The sequence below is a fragment of the Schistosoma haematobium genome, chromosome ZW, assembly GCF_000699445.3.
Source record: "Schistosoma haematobium chromosome ZW, whole genome shotgun sequence".
In the NCBI taxonomy this organism is placed as follows: Eukaryota; Metazoa; Platyhelminthes; class Trematoda; order Strigeidida; family Schistosomatidae; genus Schistosoma; species Schistosoma haematobium.
Window position 1 is genome coordinate 9,599,450 of NC_067195.1, and position 20,399 is coordinate 9,619,848.

General features: G+C 31.7%; 1 protein-coding gene across 1 annotated transcript in view; it reads left to right on the forward strand.

The window, feature by feature from the left end:
• The window catches only part of MS3_00002731 (uncharacterized protein), a 33,953-nt gene extending 27,101 nt beyond the window's left edge, over positions 1-6,852 (forward strand). The window contains exon 6 of the mRNA XM_051210352.1: positions 5,635-6,852. Within this exon, the coding sequence (XP_051070338.1) occupies positions 5,635-5,661 (27 nt within the window). The 3' untranslated portion in view covers positions 5,662-6,852. The remainder of the gene's footprint in view (positions 1-5,634) is intronic.
• Positions 6,853-20,399: the final 13,547 nt, after the last annotated feature.

The following is a 20,399-nucleotide window of genomic DNA, read 5'->3' on the forward strand; positions in this document are numbered from 1 at the left end:
GAAGAATAGGTTTATTGTCCTAGTTTTGAGACTTTGCAGTAATGTTCATCGTTAATATCGGACATAAAACAGAGTTTAAGAATTTAAGGCTTCATGATGCTTAGAATCATTGAATCAAAAGACAATGGTCATTATTTTTTTTCCAAAGAATTCCTAGATTATATATTTTACATTCACTTGGTGTTGTTTTACTTGTATGTTCCCATTGTTATTTAGGACTGCAATTGATCAGTCTCTTGATGGCATATGTGCATCCTGTGCGTATTGCCTCGATATTGTCACAAGCATTTTAGGCCAACATGGATAGTGGCTAGCAGTGAAATCCGAAACGCGCATTTCGTCCTATTTGAGACTCATCAGCTGGATGTACCTGCATCCCAAGTGAATTTAAACTTGACCTCGATGCACAAGCAGGTGACTATCAGGACTCAGTAGCTAAGTGGATAATGTGATGGCGTTCAAAGCAAATGGTACTAGGTTCGAGTCCCAGAATGAACATCAACTCTGGGATGCAAGTACATTCGGCTGACGAGCCCCGAATTGGACGAAACGCGCGCTTTGTATTCCACTGGTAGCCACTATCCATCTTTGATTAATATATATTCTACATTTTGTTTTAAAACAATATCATTGATGAGTTCTCGCTTCAGTTCCTATTTTATAAATTCCATAAATATTCTTTGTTATCAAAGGAAGCCTTGAGTATGGTATAATCAGTATGTTTTAGGTTTTTAAAATGATAACTAAATTAAATGATACGATGTGATTGACTCAGTAACTGATCATGAGACCGTATCATTTGCTCAAGCTCTCAAAATAAGAAAAAAGAACGATTCAGTTCCCTTTTTGGTGAAACTAATATACTGGTATAAAACATTAAACATAATCACAAGTTATTTAATAATATAAACAACTAGATTACACGAGTTTTTTAGATTATTTGTTCGTCAATGAAACAGGGACATAACTATCAAAATTCTGTTCTTGCTCTGTGTATTATTTCTATTCATAATGATTTACATACTCATTCATTATATGGTGAGACTATAATTTATGGACTACCTTTGAACGATATTGAATTGACCTACGGACCTCGGTGACCAATAGTTGGTTCATACGCCATTAGTTCCTTGAGGATACTGGATAACATGTGCACTATTGGTTTTAAATCAGGGTTTTCCAATTCCCTAGGTCGACTCTCCGTGTCCACCAACACGGTTAATGCTCTAGACATTCGCTTTTCGTCCTCTTAATTTCGTAAACAACAACCTCGCTAAGGGGAGTCGGTGAATATGACTTCCGTGGTAGTGGCTGTATACGCGTGACCATGTGAGAGCATTTCGAGAGGTAGAGCTGACTCTCCCCACTCTCGGCCGTACCAGGACATTTGAGGGCATTCCAATTAACTAACAGAATTCAAAAATGTTAATCATTGAATATTAACCCAATGGTCTAAAAATCAACTATTCATATACTAGGATCAAATTATTATCTAATATTTCCCAGTTTTCGATGATTGTCTAAATAAAATGAGTCAATGTTGTAAACAATAAATACAATTTTAATGTAAATTAATATTATGTCACTAGACAAAACTCTTCTTATAACAAAATATTTTTCTGAATATGAATCATTTGTTTATTATGTTCTGTTTTGTTGTTTTAAACATAAGTTCCCGCCTATTTTTCAAAAAAAATTGAGAAAATTTATTATTTACTTCTTTTAAAAGTAAATAATTGTAAATTAATTGTCATCATTAGTGTCAATATTCTATGCAACTTGTTATAGACTGTCAACTTTGTTTCCAATTAAGAGAACTATTACAATTGTTATGGCGAATATATATATATATATATATATATATATATATATTCCAGAAGGGGTTTTGTGGATATGGTAGTAATTTCAGTAGTTGAGATCATGAGTCAATCTAAGCTAGACCATCATAGAAAACCTAGAAGCACTGGTGCTCATCCACAACCTCACCTCGCAAGATTCGAAACCAGGATCTATCAGTCTTGCGTGCGAGCGATTAATCATTAGATCATTGAAAGATCAATGAAAGATTGGATTGAAATAATGTTCAACGATCAACTTTTCTGTTTGTTTGTTTGTTTTACTATTAAGATTATGATTACTATTATTATTACTACTCAAATGTTATTAATGAATCATAATGATTGTAATTGACACAGAAATAGTTAATGTTTAGTTTTATTATTTAAATTAGAACTAAATTAACGGGTATCTACCCAAATTGTTATTCAAAGATTCAAAGATTTTAACTTGTTAGTTTGACAAAAGTAAACTAGATTTTCTATGAAATGAATATTATACTATTTACTGTTTAATTTAGTTAACACACCCTTCAATGTTTTATTCTCTTCTCTTCTCAAAAAACGAAAACAACAAAACAGACAAATAATCCCATAGGTGACTATTTTACTATTCAATAAAGATTAGTTCGATCTTTGTCAATGAATACAATGATACTGATTTTATTTAGGTTTAAGCGTGATTCTTAATGTTTTATTCAATTCCGAAGTATATATATTACTTATTAAGAATAAAGGCAAGATAAACTGATTACTGATTCAAATTCTATTTCAGTAAGTCTTCGAAATTACCTTCAAATTCTGTTCATTACATAAGAATGGATTCCAAAAAAAAGTAATCAACGGACGTCTAACTCTAACTCTTATCAATCTTGATGTAAGCTTCATTATATCTTGACAAGTTATTAGCTTTCTCTACTCAATCGACAAATTTTTAGTGTTTAAGATCAAAGACATTCCGGTTCAAATTCTAATGTAAATGAATAACAATGATAAAATAGAGGTATATCTAATAAATGGGTTTTAAATAACATGAAACTGATATATTATGTAATTAACTTCTAATATCAGTTTACTTATTCTAAAATCAATTAAACATGAAAGTTTGCATTATTATATCTTATCTTAATGGGATAAAGATATTAAGTTTGTCAAGATATCTGAACAATATGAATTTCTTAGTTCTAGAATGATAAATTTGTTTATTGTTCTCGGTTTTTCATTTGTCCCCTAGTTGCAATCAGTCGGTAGTTTAAATCATTCTAAAAGATATATTATCCAGATACTTAATATAACTGTAAAGAACGAGGACACAAATAAGGAATATCGAATGTATTTGTACATGAAATTACAGAATCTCCTAGTAAAATCTGAGAATTATACAGTAAACACTTAATTTGCAAAATATCAATCAGTTGTCTTAAACTTGACTGTTTCTTTGCAAATGTCAATCATTCGTCTCAGGCTTTACTGTTCTTTTATTTCCATACCAATCTCTTTCTGTTTCCGTTCTTTCCTTCTCCATCTTCCCGACCTTCTGCTGCCAGAAATTCTATTCCTTACTAGCGTTATATACTACTTATGTCGATATAATTAGCACACGCCACATAACCATTGTGTTTTATTTAGTCGCTTTACTACTCTCAAATCCTTCTAAGATAAATCATTTGAAAACCATGAATAAATTTAATATTCGAATGTTCTACAGTTTCTTAGGAATTATTCCCCAACTTATATTAAACTATGGTCAAAAAAGACAGCCTACACATAGAACAAGAATCTTCATCAGCCATATAATTACTTGTGTATAAGTAATTCTTACGTTGACCAGCATACATGTGAATGATTTATATGGTACTTTTAACTAGAAAGTTAATTTTATGTAAGTTAGATATCAGAAACAGATATATGTAAATAATTTTGGGTAACATTATTTGTTTCTAAGAGCTAGTAATACTGAAGTGACCACATATAATTCACAGCTTGTCATGTAGACTTTGATGGTGATTGGTTCTTGTTGACCTTAAACTCTACTTGTTTATTTTGCTTATATCAACATCGAGATCTATAGGACAAGCCGTGAGCCATATGTAAAGAAATTCGAATACTTTACTTCTACTTGAAGTTTGTTTTGATGGTGTTGTTCAGAAGAAAGCTCTACAACCAAACCATCCAGCTCAGACAACAAAACTCCATCAAAAAGTTAGTAATACTACTTAGATGGTTAAATTAGTACAGTCAATGAAAGAGTCAAACATATGAATATTAGTTAAAAAAACGGATAGTTTTCTTTAACTACTCTGCCATCAATTCACTACAGCTAATTATATTTCTTAGTTGCATGTGTTCACATTGTTCCAGCCATAAATAACTTGTGAATCGTTTTGATATTTAATAGTAATACTGTTTTTAACCATAATTTATAAACGAACAAGATATAGCTTTGAAATGCTTAGATTGTGGCAGTCGTAGTTTAAAAGCTTAATAATCTTTTCTGTTGATAACTTAACAAATTTTATTAATAATAAGAGGTTTGTGAAGATAATAGAATTTTACAGGTTATATTATGAATAAACTTTGGACAACTATTTAAAACCAGAAAGCATTTGATAATTATTTCACCCATGTATAGGACTCTTCAGCAACTAATATCCACAACCTCATTAGGGATTGAATACTAGAGTTTTAAGTCTCATGGTGAGTTATTAATCTTTGATTAGTATTTCTAATCTTTAACTTCATCCATTGCTGGTTCAGTAGTCATTACAGGACCTGAAGATCACTGGTTCGATCTATCAACAAGATTGTGGATGCGCGCTTCTAGAAACTTTCATGTGATGAAGAAATAGTTGTTTCTCTTTGAACATGTAATACGTATTATAAATTTGAAAATATTTACATTAATAATTATGAAATTATGATTACAGAAGTATTTGAAAGATGAATGTGAATAAGATAATTATAATTTTTGAAAATGTTTACTTAATAAATGAAAGATGAATAATAGAGTTGAGTAAAATTGAAGAAGAGTAGAAAAGGTGATTATTTCTAACCAACCTTAATGTACTAAATAGTATAGTTAATGATATGTTGATGTTTAGTGCAACAGAAGTAGTTGTTCAAATTTCTATTTAGCACATTGACTCAGTTTGTTGACATGGAAACGGATAGATGTATTCAATAAATTTTTATATTATACACATGATAAACTAAGGAGAATAACTCAAACGGTTTAATTCATATCGAATTACTATTTAACACTTGTTAACCTAGAATGTTTATAGCTCTTGACCATTGAAATATAGTGACAGTTTAACTTAATAGCAAGTCCAATTTGATCGACTTAATAAGACCATTTAAACTGATTATATATATATATATATATATATATATATATATATTCGGTGTAATCTTCCCAGTTTATTATACTGCTATTATATTGTCATTTTTATTCTTGATCTCTATTTTATACCTCACTCATAAATGAGTTACTTATTCACTGTGTGACTAAAAGATTTTGTTCCAATTAACCGATTAGAACTAATGAAAACAATTATCGATTATTTAATCACTATTAATCACTTCTTATTTAATATGTTCCTTATTCAAAAGACATATTTAAAGTAAGTTACATTTATCAATGTTTTATTGATTTTATCATCTGATTGATAGAAAATGTTAAAATGTTAAGACTGATTTATATACTACTGATTTATAAGATTTCATTTACTCTTATTTATATTGACACTTTCTTTTTGTATTGTTCTTTTTTCGTAATGAAATATTTATACTTTTTCAGGATTTTGTATACTTTGGGACTAAATGAATTCGCCTTGAAGTGTTACCTTTCTTTTTGCATAGTTCTTTTCACAAAATTCTAGCTCCCTTAATCTTTGGACTTAAAACCGCACGAGAGATGTTAAAAACTACCATCATTTACCTTGAACATCATGGATGAATAGTGTGATTTATTCATTGATTTATTATTATCAGGAAAAAAAGAACTTACTTACGCCTGTTACTCCTCGTGGAGGAGCATATGCCGTACACCAGCACTCTCCATCCAACCCTGTCCTGGGCAATCCTTTCCAGTTGTTATTCATCCTTTTCATATTTATTTCCAATCCCCTCTACAATGTGTTCTTTGATCTTCTTCTTTTCCTGGAAAAATAAAGAAACAATTACAAATATTATTCACTATGAATATAAATTAAAATAGACTCATTTGAGATCATGGAGATTAATATGAAAAAGAAAAAAAAGAAATCAATTACATTTGTACTCATTTATATTAAATTTTTTTTTCTTTGGTTTTATTAATCTAATTTGATGTTAAGAATGAACAAAAGAACATAAGAAGAGATCCGATAGATGCATTTTGATCTTTTCTGTACTTTGTATCTATCTATCTATATTTATGTAAATGTTTCTTGATTTCAATAAATAACTCGGTGGTTGATTATGTACAAGTATGTACACATCCATGTATGTATACATTCATATATAACAAGTGAATACATAAATATACAATATTTAGAGTAAATACACAACAAAGAGAGACAGGAATACAAAACAATGACAATTACAACAATATGAAATATTTCAATGATGATCTTTTTCTTTTCTTCATTTTTAACACACCAATTCGATAGTGATTTTACATGGATTATGTTGTAAATTGTTTTTTTTAGTTTTTTAAAAAAAAACAAAGTTTTCTTCAGTTTCTTGTAACCAGGCTGATTGTACACTGAAAATACTCAACTGTTGTTACGTAATTATCATTATCAAATATGATTGGTTAATATTGTTTTTTTTTGTTTTTTTCTCTTTTTTTAAAAAAAAAGTAATTTTATGATGTTTGTTTCTATGTTAATGTTTTTTTTTTACAATTTTTCGAAAAGTTCTGAGAATGGTCATAAAATAAGTACTTTTTTTCATGTACAGGTAATTGAAATCAAGTAGAAAGTTAAATAAATGAAGTCATAAATAACTTTTCATTCAACTATGGAAAAATCAAAATGTATATTGAGTTGATGATTTCACATATGTAAATTATAAGCTAAAGTCAGTCAATCTTAATCAATGTAGAGTTTGGTATATATTTACATCGGTGGAGAAGATTTGTAGCTTAGGTGGATGATTTTGATGGAGTTTTGTTCTTTTGAATCTAGATGGTTTGGTTGTGAAGTTTTCATCATTCTTCTGATTGACATCATCAGAACAAACTTCAAGTAGAAGTGAAGTATTCGAATTTCTTTACATTTAGTTCACAACTTGTCCTGTAGACCTTGATGTTGATTGGTTTTTGTTGACTTTAAACTTATCATTGTTTACTTCTTTATTTTGGTTGTATCTGCCATCGCTTTGGTTTTTGGTCTTGTGTTTGTCCATGAGTTTCCTGATCGCTTGATAAATTGGATCAATTTCAATTGCTGATTGACTTGAGTGCTAAGCTTCTAGAAATTCTCTGGTGTTTTTACAGTTGCCTGTCTAAATAGTTGTACCATATCAGCATAAAATAGTTCAAATTCACAGTTAATGACTTCATTTATTGACGGCACATTTTGGTTTGGTCCTATGTCAGCTGATAGTTAGTCGTTGGGAGTACATGCTACATGTTCAAACTACTTCAATTGCAAAAGAGATCCACATTATAATCAAATGATTTGATAACTTTCAGTTAAAGTAGCATATATTATTGATGAATTGCCAGTGAACAGATTAACTATGAATAATAAGAACCAGTGGTAAATGACTTTTAAAAGTAGCTAACTATGTTGATCGATTAAAAGTTGAAACAACGTTCAGTGATAAGCCTAAATAGTAGTATATCAAAATTAACAGGGGACCCGATAATTCAAAATTGAACTATGAACTACCATTAAATAGCTTGCTTCATAGTTTTCTTTATTAATCAGAAGTGTTAGATATTGTGTCATCCATAGGATTGAGGTGACCTCAACATCTAGTAAGTTTCATAGTACAGTCATGAATAAGTTAGGTCTGTAACTTGAAGATGTTTAATTCTGATTAAACTATGACTAAGACCTTCATTTATCATGCAAATATACATGAGTGTTACGAATCGAAAACATTCGCAGGGAAATAAACATTTTTAGAAATGGATTTTTTATGGTAAGCTACAAACCGTTATCTCAATTTTATTACTAAACACTAAAAGTTCTTCCAAACTGTTATTGATCCTAATTTGTCAATATTTATTCATCAGTTTCTCTAAAGGTCAGGTGAGCTAATCATTAATTTGATGATTTTAGTACAGATATATAGAAGCTTCATCAGTTGTTTGCTTACTGATCTCTGGCTACATTCATTTACTTCCTTACGCCTGTTACTCCTCGTGGAGGAGTATAGGCTGCCCACCAGCACTCTGAATCCAACCGTGTCCTGGGCAGTCCTTTCCAGTTCTTTCCAGTTGCTATTTATCTTTTTCATGTCTGCCTCCAATTCCCAACGCAGTGTGTTCCTTGGTCTTCCTCTTTTCCATTTCCCTTCAGGATTCCAAGTTACGGATTGCCTCGTGATGCAGTTTGATGATTTCCATGATGTATGTCCTATCCACTTCCAACGTCTTTTCCTAATTACCTCTTCAGTTGGAAGCTGGTTTGTTTTCTCCAACAATAGGCTTTCGCTAATTGCCATATACCTTTAAAAAAATACTGTAATCAATGATCTAAGTCATTTCATTTCATTAAATTTAACTAATTGTCAGTTTATACTAAGTAGAATGAATCTAGAATCAGTATGAAATCACGAAAAAGGCGTAAAACATAATTTTATAATTTATAAGCGTATATGAACTATAAAATTATATCGTCTATTATCTTCCTAATTTCTGAAAAAAGTGAATGATCAACACCCAACAAGTGTTCTTTACTTTTGATCAAACGGGTTATATACTGATTGTCACTTTACATTTGAATACAATCTGTCAGACATGATTTACAATGATTGTATAAATGTATTGAACTGAGGTAAATAAAATATATTATTAGATTCAATAAAAAACTGAGTCACAACTTCATTAACAACTAACAGAACACAACATTCATAAGTAGTTTCATAGTGCTTTTAATGAAGAATTTGTTCGGACATCTTTGAAACCTCTGAAAATTGATAATTTCATTCATAAATTGAAATACGTTGAATATGATAGAAGAAGCGACCATCTACAAGACTATAATTTATGGACGACCATTAAGCGAACCTCAAATGACTTTGAGGAGTATCAGCCAATCAGAAAACAGCATAGAGTAAAAATATACTATATAAAACTAAAGAATTAAACTGGATACACTTCTTTTACATGGTTCAAAAACTTGTCAAGGTTAGAAAGTGGTTCAGACGTTTTAAAATCGTAGTGCAAGCGGTACAGGAAATCATCCATATGACTCCATACTAGTAGGCATCTGGAGCCATGATAAGGTTGTAAAAACTCTTTCAGTCTCGACCACATAGCTTCAATATTGTTTGTATGCACTCCTGTCCTTGTGTCCACAAAATGTTGCTTAAGGATAACGACACGATGCACATAACCAAGTCTATGAAAGCATCTGTGCGCTCTGCAGTCGTCCGCATATAGTGTAATACCCGGCTGAAGCCATTGTTACTGATGCTTTTATTATCCAGTTCGTAACAATTGTCATGATTTGTCTTATTCTCAATTTGGAGTGAGCGAAAAATTCTATTCTAGCAGACTTCTTCCTTCAACACATATTACATCGAAAGACTACATCATCACGGTAGTCTGCACAAAGTTCACAAGTCATTTGATTACCATAATCACAAATAAAAGAAGCTCTTAATAGTCCCATTTGTTGTAGGATGTCCACTTATTAACTAGGACTAAATGAGGGTTATAAACCAATGTGAGGAATTAGAATTATGATTTATAGTTAATAGTTAGAGCTAGGAATTAGATTCAGGGTGTTTATCAACTAAAATACCAAAACGCTATCTAATTAAATGAATAGATAAACTTCGCGCCAAAATCCCAGATTTATTACCTTATGTCTGATTGGTTCGTCCATAAATTATAGTCTCACCGAGACTATAATAATGTTTAAAATCAATTATCTATTTTTGATAAAAGCTTTAGCCACTTCTTCCTCTCTATTACTGATTGAGCCTAAGATATTTTTTTAAAAAAAAGAGGACAAAGACAGAAAAAGATAATAAAATGATTAATTGAATTCACATGTATCTCATTTTATTAAAATGACCCAGTTTACTGGCCATAAGTTTTTATTCAATTTCAGTTTGTTCTTTTTTTTTAAATTAAAATTATCCGTTGATGTAACCATGGAAACAAATGAACAAAGTAAATTGGAATGTTGTATTCACTTTAATAAAAATAATCTACAGTAAGTGATAAAAATGTTTTTTTAAATATTTACTTATGGTTATTAGAAAAAAATTTATTGTTCTCAGTAATGAATTACAATTTTTTAAAAGAAAACTGACGAATTTTTTGAAGCTGAACATACAGTCATGAACCGATTAATGTTAAACCACCATTGAAAGCCTAGAAGCACTGGATGGCCGTTTCACCCTAGCATGGGACTCCTCAGAAGTGCGCATTCTTGATCCCACTCGTGCACTGCTGAGGAGTCCCACAACAGGACGAAACGGCCGTCCAGTGCTTCCAGGTTTTCAATGGCGCTCTAACGTAAAGTGGTTTATGATCTCAATCATAAACTTAATAATCTCTACAAGCCTATAATGATAAATATAATTTAATAATTCACTTGGTGTTGTTTGCTTGTATCTTCTCATTGTTGTTTAGGTCAGCTATAATCCATCTTTGCTTATAAAGCTTGTGATATTGCGATATTAAGGCAATCCGCACAGGATGCACATATACCAACAAGAGACTGATCAATTGCAGTCCTAAACATAAATGGGAAGATACAAGCTTACAACCCTAAGTGAATTGAAACATCACCTCATTGCACAAGCAAGTGGCTATCAAAACTCAGTAGCTAAGTGGATAACGTGATGGCGTTTGAAGCCAATGGTACTAGGTTCGAGTTCCAGAACGAACATCAACTCTGGGATGCAGGTCCTAGATTCCACTGGTAGCCACTATCCACTATAATGATTTAATAGTGTTGATAATTTTTAGAAGAGAATAGAAATTTCCTTCTCCTTTGCTTGGATTGCAGATAAGTTTAGATGTATAAACGTCTGAAAGTGTTATAATATTATAGATTCAATGTACATTACAGTTTTAAGAGTATTGAACCTTTGAGTGGAATGTATTAAGTAGTATTCAACCATGGAAACTTAAGAAATTGAACTCATTAGAAAAACTTATTTATCACTGAAATAATCTTGAAAATAATAAGACAAAATGTATTCAGTAATAACTAAGTGAATTTTTATTAATTCACTAAAATATATTTGAAAATACATTATGATGAATGAGAACACAAATGCTGGACAATCGAATGTATTTGAATATAAAATTACAGAATCTCTTTGTAAAATCTGAGAACCATACAGTAGATACTCCATTTGCAAAATGTCACTCATTCATCTATGACTTCATTGTTATTTCGTTTCCACATAAATCATTCACTGTTTTCGTTCTCTTCTCTTCTCTCCGATCTTCTTAACATTCTACTACTAGTCGTTTCACTTTCGATTGATGATATATACTACTTATATCTGTAGGTATCAGTAGGATACACAACAGCAGTACGATATATTTAAAAACTACAATTCATCCACATTTAGTACTGTACTATATAATCATAAACGTAATTACAGATAAAATGTGGATCTCAAGACTAGATAAACAGTAATATAAAAATATGCCTATACGTATATCAAATGAAGACCTTGTTGGACAGATCTGTCAGTATGAATCTAACAAGATAATCAAATGATAAATACCACTTAATAGTTTTGAATCTATTTGTCCCAATAAATTAGAGGAATATTTTACAATAATAAGTATTACAGACATATAAATTTCCATAAACTGTGCTAAGACAAAATTTATTCTGGTTTAATCAGTTTATTTTAATTAGGTTATAGTTGCTAACTGATAAAATGTGGTAAAATATTTAAGATGTTATAACATCAGTCAATAATCTGTTAGTTTCAACTATATTTATCTACTTGTATATGTACACTAGTGAAGAGTTCTATAACAAGTTGAAACAAATATCCAGTATTTCTAAATTTTTAATGGTTATCTAACATAGATATGATGTCAATAAACTATCTACTTTAAGTTGAACAGATGTGGAATATCATCAAGCCTTAAAGCATAGTATATGAATGTCTACTTATTTATGTATTGAATTATTGAATAGTTTAAAATGAAATGTTACATCAGCGTTCTACATTATTATAGAACTACAGTAATAAACAGATAAGAATTCGAAAACTTCTTAGTTAACTATAAACTATTCATTCCTAAGTGTTTAGTTTGAATAAATCTTAGTACTTTTGTCTAATAGTTAATTTTTCTCAGTCTTGTTATGTATACTACAGAGGTAAATGTATTATTATCCATATGATAAATTTAAAATAAAAACTAGAATCCAATCCAATTTAACTATCCATCCGTATGGATTGATCGTGTACAAACAAAATCACAACTCTACGGATCATTGTGGAACAATCATTTGAATGGAATTCATCACTCTATATCAACTTCGTTGACCACGAGAAGGCGTTTGATAGAGTGGACAGGACAACACTATGGAAGCTTCTTCGACACTACGGCGTGCCTCAGAAGATAGTATATATTATACAGAATTCTTATGATGGATTAAACTGCAAAGTCGTGCATGGAGGACAGTTGGCAAACTCGTTCGAGGTAAAGACCGGTGTCAAGCAAGGTTGCTTACTCTCACCTTTTCTCCTTCTCCTGGCGATCGAATTGATCATAAAGACGTCAACATCTGACAGGAGGCATGGGATACAGTGGACATCTAGGATGCAGTTGGACGATCTAGACTTCGCAGATAGTTTGGCTTAGGTAACAATAAATGCAGGAGAAGACGACCAGTGTAGCAGCAGCCTCAAGAGCCTCAGCAGCAGTAGGTCTCAACATACACAAAGGGAAAAGCAAGATTCTCTGATACAACACAGCATGCAACAATTGAATCACACTTTACGGAGAAGATTTGGAAGATGTAAAAACCTTTACATATCTGGGCAACATCATTGATGAACACAGTGGATCTGACGCGGATGTGAAGGCGTGGATCGGCAAAGCAAGACCAGCATATCTACAACCGAAGAACATCTGGAACTCAAAACAACTGTCAACCAACACCAAGGTCAGAATTTTCAATACAAATGTCAAGACAGTTCTACTGTATGGGGCCACTGGTCGGCGGCCTATGCTCCATTGGGAGTAACAGGCGTAAGTAAGTAAGTAATAGTTAAATTAATCTCAAATCAATTATCCTTGAAATTCACTTGGTGTTGTTTTACTTGTATGTTCCCATTGTTATTTAGGACTACAATTGATAAGTCTCATGTTGGCATGCGTGCATCCTGTTCTGATTGGCTCGATATAGCCTTAATTCACAATATTTTTAGGCAAAGATACAAATAAACCAACACCAAGTGAATTTAAACTTCACCCCATAGCACAAGCAGGTGGCTTTTAGGAATCAGTAGGTAAGTGCGTAAAGCGATGGCGTTTGAAGCGAACGGTACTGGGTTTGAGTCCTAGAGTGAACATCAACTCTGCGATGCAGGTACATCGAGCTAGCTTGGTCAAAATGTGCGTCCTCGATTCAACCAATAGGCACTGTCTACCTTTGTTTAAAAATTATTCTTTATTTTATGACGTGATTTCAGGTTTTTGAAAACCTCATATCATTAAATATTATGATTCGTTTATAAACTAACCAGTTAACATTTCCGCAAACACTTTCTACCTTAGATAATATATACTGACCATTCGGCATGGGTATAATTTATGGACGAACCAATCAGATATAAGATAACTGGTCTTGTACCTTGACGCGGAATTCATTCATCCATTTGACTAAATAGCGTTTTGGTATTTTAGCTGATGTCAGTTCGTGATGAAAACCTTAAATCTAGTTCCTAACCTTAACCATCAACTGTAAATTATAGTTCTAATTCCTTACAATGCTTCATAACCTTAATTTAGTCCTAGTTAGCAGGCGGACATTCTCAAGGTCACTTTAGTGTCGCTCAAAAGTCTCATCGATCATACACCTGTAATGTTAGTCATCTAATAACAGATGACCTACCTAAAACTGAAAAAAAATTATCTAGTAAGTGAATAGTTCAAATTTAAACTGATAAAACTACATTAGAAGTGTATAATTAGATGAAGTTTATTTTATACCAAAATGAACACACAGAACGTATCGCTGAATATAGCAGGCAAGTACCGAACTAATCATCTAAATAAAAACCTAGTTGGGGTATTAGGCTTAGAAAATGTGATATATTCCAACAAAATGTTGATTAATAGATACTGTCTTTAAATATCACTATTTACAAGTCGATTAAATATAGAAAACTAGAGAGGTGATCAATTCTATTAGATAGCATACAAAATATTAAATAAATGTAGGCAAGCAAGATGACTATTGGGAACAATCAGGCGACCAAAACGTAATTATGTACAACAGTACACAAACGAATATTGTCAAACTAATTGGATGATAATCATTTGACTTAGGTTGTAATATACAATTATGTAATCAAATCCTTATGTCTTATCATTTCTATGCAGATTTTATCGTTTTCTTGTGACAAAAAATTTGAAGTACTCAATCTAACTAATGACTCGTGTTGCAGTCACATACAAAGTCGTCCATCAATTCAGAAGTTTAAAAGATCTAACCATAATTGTCCAGGACAAATGTTCTGGTTTCTCAAAGGAAACAATATGAATCTGGAATATAATGGATCCCCAAAAACTAAACTGCAGTAATTAAACAGAAATATTCATAAGTAGTCGCAGAATAGTTAGTAAAAACATGCACTAATGAAAATGAATAATCAGTTCCAGAAAATATACTGCCATCTAATGATGTAAATCGCCAATCTGGTTGAGTTGATTGGTCAGTTACTTTCAATACAGTTTATCACTTATAACTGTTTAACAAGTAAATAATTGTATTCTTCAACATTTATATAGTAATCCAATTGAGTAATATATGACCACTCAAAGATACTCCTCACATTAAGATGTGTTGAAATCCATTAAGAAATAATACGTTTACAGAAGAATGGGGAAAATAATTAATTTTACAAAGCTTCCTAAATCTATGATTGCAGTGAAGTCAATTAAAACCCATAGATAATGTAACAAATCACAAAAACGTAATTCATATAATTTAAATAGGTTTAAATGGAACTTTCACCCACATATCTGATGAGGTACAACTAAAATGCGACGATAACTTAATCAACCTGGATAAACATGTAGAAATATGATAGTGATATCATCTTACGTTGGAGTTCAATATTTGAACTAATCAACGCTTAGTGAAAGACCAATACAGAATAATGTCTATTAAACAAATTATGGTTATGCAAAGTTGTTTCATACTGCGCATAAAATTACATTTACAATGTTAAGTGATGATGAGGTTGATTCATCAAATTGTTCCGACTTTGATTATGTTAAATATTAACCCTTAAAAATCTATGTTCTTAATGAGTATTCTGTAACTACTTATGAGTAGCTAAAAACTGTTATGAGATATTTCTGTTTCATTGTGTATTTGCGCATAAAACAGAAGAACCGTAAGCTCACATGTACCATTGAATCATTTGTTGTTTGTCATATTTCACAATAGCAGCTCAGGCAATTAATTGGCAAGAGAACGTCCACATTTATGTCAATAATGATTAGCAAAGTAAAATGCATTTAATGGACATATAGGAACATGTTAAACCTTTAAAAACACGAATTTAAGCGGAGATATCTCTTTTCAACGAATTAATCATCAAGCTGTACAATCGTATATATATATATATCGGGATAAAGCGTATTTCCTTTATATGCACAGTTTTGGTCTCACCTCGTTTATGGCAAGAGTTTCTGTTATTTCAAAGAGTTTAATACAAAGAAATCTAGGTAGTTTTGAAGAAATTGTATGGACAACTTTATAATTAACCTATGGATCAGTGGAGTGATTTGAATTGATTAAATGTTCAAGAACGAAACTTTTAGCTGCTTCCCTCTCATCCTTGTAGAACCACGGTAGGACATGTTCTAGTATCCTGGTTGAGCGCAAGCGTTTGCTATAGCCAATTTACCTTGCTCCATAAGACCACTCAAGAGAAATGTTGTAACGTAAATAAAACGAAACGATATTTGATGAGAACAAATTTTCACAGATTGAAATCATGAGTCAGTTGAATCTAGACCACCATTGAAAACCTGGAAGCACTGGACGGCCGTTTCGTCCTAGTATGGTCCTGGGTTCGAGCCCCGCGTGGTGCGGGATCGTGGATGCGCACCGCTGAGGAGTCCCATACTAGGACGAAACGGCCGTCCAGTGCTTCCAGGTTTTCAATGGTGGTCTAGATTCAACTGACTCATGATTTCAATCTGTGAAAATTTCTAAAAATCTCCACAAACCCCTTCTGAGAACAAATTTGTTAAACATTCTTTTTATCATCTGCACAACTCATAGTATGTAAATTCTAGTAATGTACATGTTTTTCTTTAGTCACTCTTTTTATCTTAATTAATTTAGAAAATTTGTACCAATAATTTTATGTTTGTGAGCAATTGGAGTTTCAATTAAAGCAGTTGAAATATAAAGTCAAAAATATCATTATCTATCCAATGCCATAATCAGTAAAGCGTAAATTGGATAGTTAAAACTAATTTATGAAAAAATGTTTTTTAGATAAGATGAGTAATAAATGAATCTAGTTGGTCAGGATAAAGCTTTTCTAGGGTTACTGCCTATCCCGAACATCACTTCGTTAATATCAATGCGTATGGACACGTGTGGACACGTATGGACATGAGTTGAACTAAGAAAATATCGAAATGATTTAACGATAACCAATATCAAACTGTAAATACAGGTCATTATCAATTCAAAGCCAATCTTATAATTGTAGAGCGTGGAAAAATGAACGATTGAATCGCATCGCTAACATCGATTTTTTTGAAGTTCATGAGAATCATACAACAAGTTACGTCGGCAATCATAACCCACTCACAAACAAGTGAATGATCACAAGTAGACACAAAATCGAGTAACTGAATATCATTTATGTTGACCAAGTAAAATATTTGTGATATTAAGATGTATTGTTGAGAAAACTTTGAGAAACAGAAATAAACAAGTTCTAATAATTGTTTTCCTAAATCAGCCAAAACACACATAACACGGAATCCCTTAATTACACCAGTTCACATGATCCAATTCGTTTTATATTATTCATTATAATACATGTTACTGGACAATCAGTTCATTGCGCTATGAAAAGGTGTTGTAAACACACTATCACCAAATATGTACATTTACATGAACAATTCATCAGGAAAAAAATCTAATAAGAAATTTTTCTTCATAATTGGCCATCGTAATTAGATTGTCATTTATCGAGAACACTCATTCACCGGATTCGATAGCTATTGAATATAGGTCTTAGAAAGTAATAATTATGGATAATTATATATTTCGATGTAGATTAAGAAGATTCAGTATTGGATTATTCCTTCAATACAGTTTAAAAGAATCATGTGATCTCTATAGACCAGATGTGACAAAAACCTAAAACGTATATTGACTACCATGGAAAACCTGGAAGCACTGGATGGCCGTTTCGTCCTATTGTGGGACTCCTGAGAAGTGTGCATCCACGAACCCGCCCCCGCGGGATTCGAACCCAGGACCTACTGGCTTCGCGCGCGAGCACTTAACCATTAGACCACTGAGATGGACGGCATCCAACGGTGTTAATGTCTAACTTCAACCAATCCACGAAGTTGCGCCACCGAACACCATTTTCTTCAGTGAGCTGATATCTCACAACAGACCTGGTGAGCTCATTTGTTAAGCTGACTAGTTTTAATTTCGATATTACCTATCTTCACATAAACATTTTAATTGGTCAGTTTATGCTGAAACACTGAATTCGGATAACTCATTCTTTATTTAAGAAATTATTATTGAGAGATCAAGAATCGAGAATGATCTTGATTATATCTCTAGCTATTCTGTCACATAGAATATCACTGGATATTTTCTTTTGAACTGTTGATTTGTGAATAGAACCCTCTAGGGTGCTAAGTAAACAATTGAGATCAACATTATTGGTAAATAACCAAATAAATATAGACATCACAAATCATTTTTGAGGATTACTAAGTAATCCTCAGACTAGATGGGGGTCGTATGCACGAATAGAAAAGTTTGGTGAGACTTTAAACTTTCATTAAACGAAGTGATTAAGATGACGGCTATGATTTAGAAGATGATTGTGTATCATAAAATCGAAACATACTGATCAGAGGTGTATGTAGAGATATGAAATTCATGGTTTTAGTCTTATTTTTTTGATATGATGATCTTAAGTAAGTAATAGTGAAGACGTTGAATTTAGTACTTACTTTCCTCTCAAACGTCAGCTTGTTACTATTCCTTAAAGTTTTTCACACTACTTTATTTAATCAAAGAAGTCAACTAATCTCCTTAACTACCCAATAACTAGAGAAATAATTATATGAATACAATAAATACTATAGATTTTGAACGGATAAGAAACTATGAATGTCGTTCTATATATTGATTACCGTAGAATTCGGTAGATTACGAAAGAATTTTGAAGCCAATTATCAAAGAAGATTTGAATGAATGAAATTCACTGAACTTAAATTTCGACAGAATAATCTCAACGATTTCAGTATGATAATACGTATTCATCTGATTTCTGTTAGGTTTTTATTAGTTACTTACAATCTGTATAGTGTCAATATTAAAGATTAAAACGAGTTTAATTGTAATTTAGTGTGAGAGTGCATCTGAAAGGTATAACCAACATTTACATAAAGTTGAGAAGGTTGAACTGCGTTGTAAGTAAATATGAAATATAAAAGAAGATTTCAGAAAATTGATTACGTCAGAAGCAAAACTATGAGGCTTTAATGAAGTCATGAAGCATATGCCGATAACGATCATGAATGACAAAAATTTAGTTCAGTAATTTTAAATTAAGATTCTGCACAGAAGAAGTGGTATGATGACGTAATATAAATGAACGAGATTGGAAGTTATGTATTGATAGATTTAATAAGACTGAGATTCCTAGAAATTTCACTGCTGATGATTTCCACTTCTATTAAACGAACTCATTTTATTGTGCTAAAATAGTTGTTCTTGCTCACTCCATGTTAATGAAGGGAACTATGGGTAAGAGAATTTCAGATTTGTTTACGGAACATCAGTCCTGGATATAGCAGCTAGAAGTTTATAACGATAATAATAATAATAATCTGACATCATTTACAACGAATTACTTATGTAAATCTATTAATGAACATGATATTTCGCTAGATTGCTCATATCCAAGTTAATCAAACTTTCAAATGGCTGAATTCCCTAAATGTTGAATTTAACATCAATACAGCGCTTACCATATGTATTATACCATCAGTAAACTTTCATAGTTGAAACCATAAACAGATGTTAGCTAGACCACCATTGTAAACCGGGAAGCATTGGATGGCCTTTCCGGCCTAATGTGGGACTCCGTACTACCGTGCATTCACGATACCGTATTAGATATCAGTCCAGTGGTCTGGAGATTCGGCATTCACTGGGTTCGATTCTCGGACGCAAGTTTGTCTATGAGCACTGATGAAGTTCCTTAATAAGGCGAAACAGTCATTCAGTGCTTTCAAGTTCGCAACCATGATTCATGATTTAAACCATGAAAATTCTTTAGTCCACATAAATTCATATATATTTATATAAGTAAACTGTTGGTAAATAGAAATCGCCTAAGAATTCGCACTACAGTATAGTGTTTATGTTATTTCAATCTTTTATCTATGTTTCATTTAACTACTTCCAAAGAACAAAATATAAAGAAATCCATTCATTCAATGTGAGAATAAACAGGAAAAGTCAATATTATCCCATCAATCAATAAACATACTGACTATACTTTTCAAATCTATTCCGTGGGTTACAGCACTGTGAACTACCTTCTACAGATGGATGGATTCTAAACACTTTACTGATATTAAGTAAAAATTTAAGCATTATTTATTTAACCCACCTAAAATCATGATTGCACTAATTTTATACAAAGATATAACAATAGAATTTAATTAGTTCATAAGTATTGTGTTTAAAAATATTAGGTCGATAAAGTACTTTATGATTTACATACGTCATACCTACCTACGTATAATAGATTCATTATAACATTTTAGTGGCCCGATATCTGACTCCATTTCGATCGTATGAATGTTAATGATTCTTATTGAAATATACATTTAGTCAATCCTTGTATATAGTCATCGAATTAATTCGTGTTAGTATATAACGGAATTAAAAATGT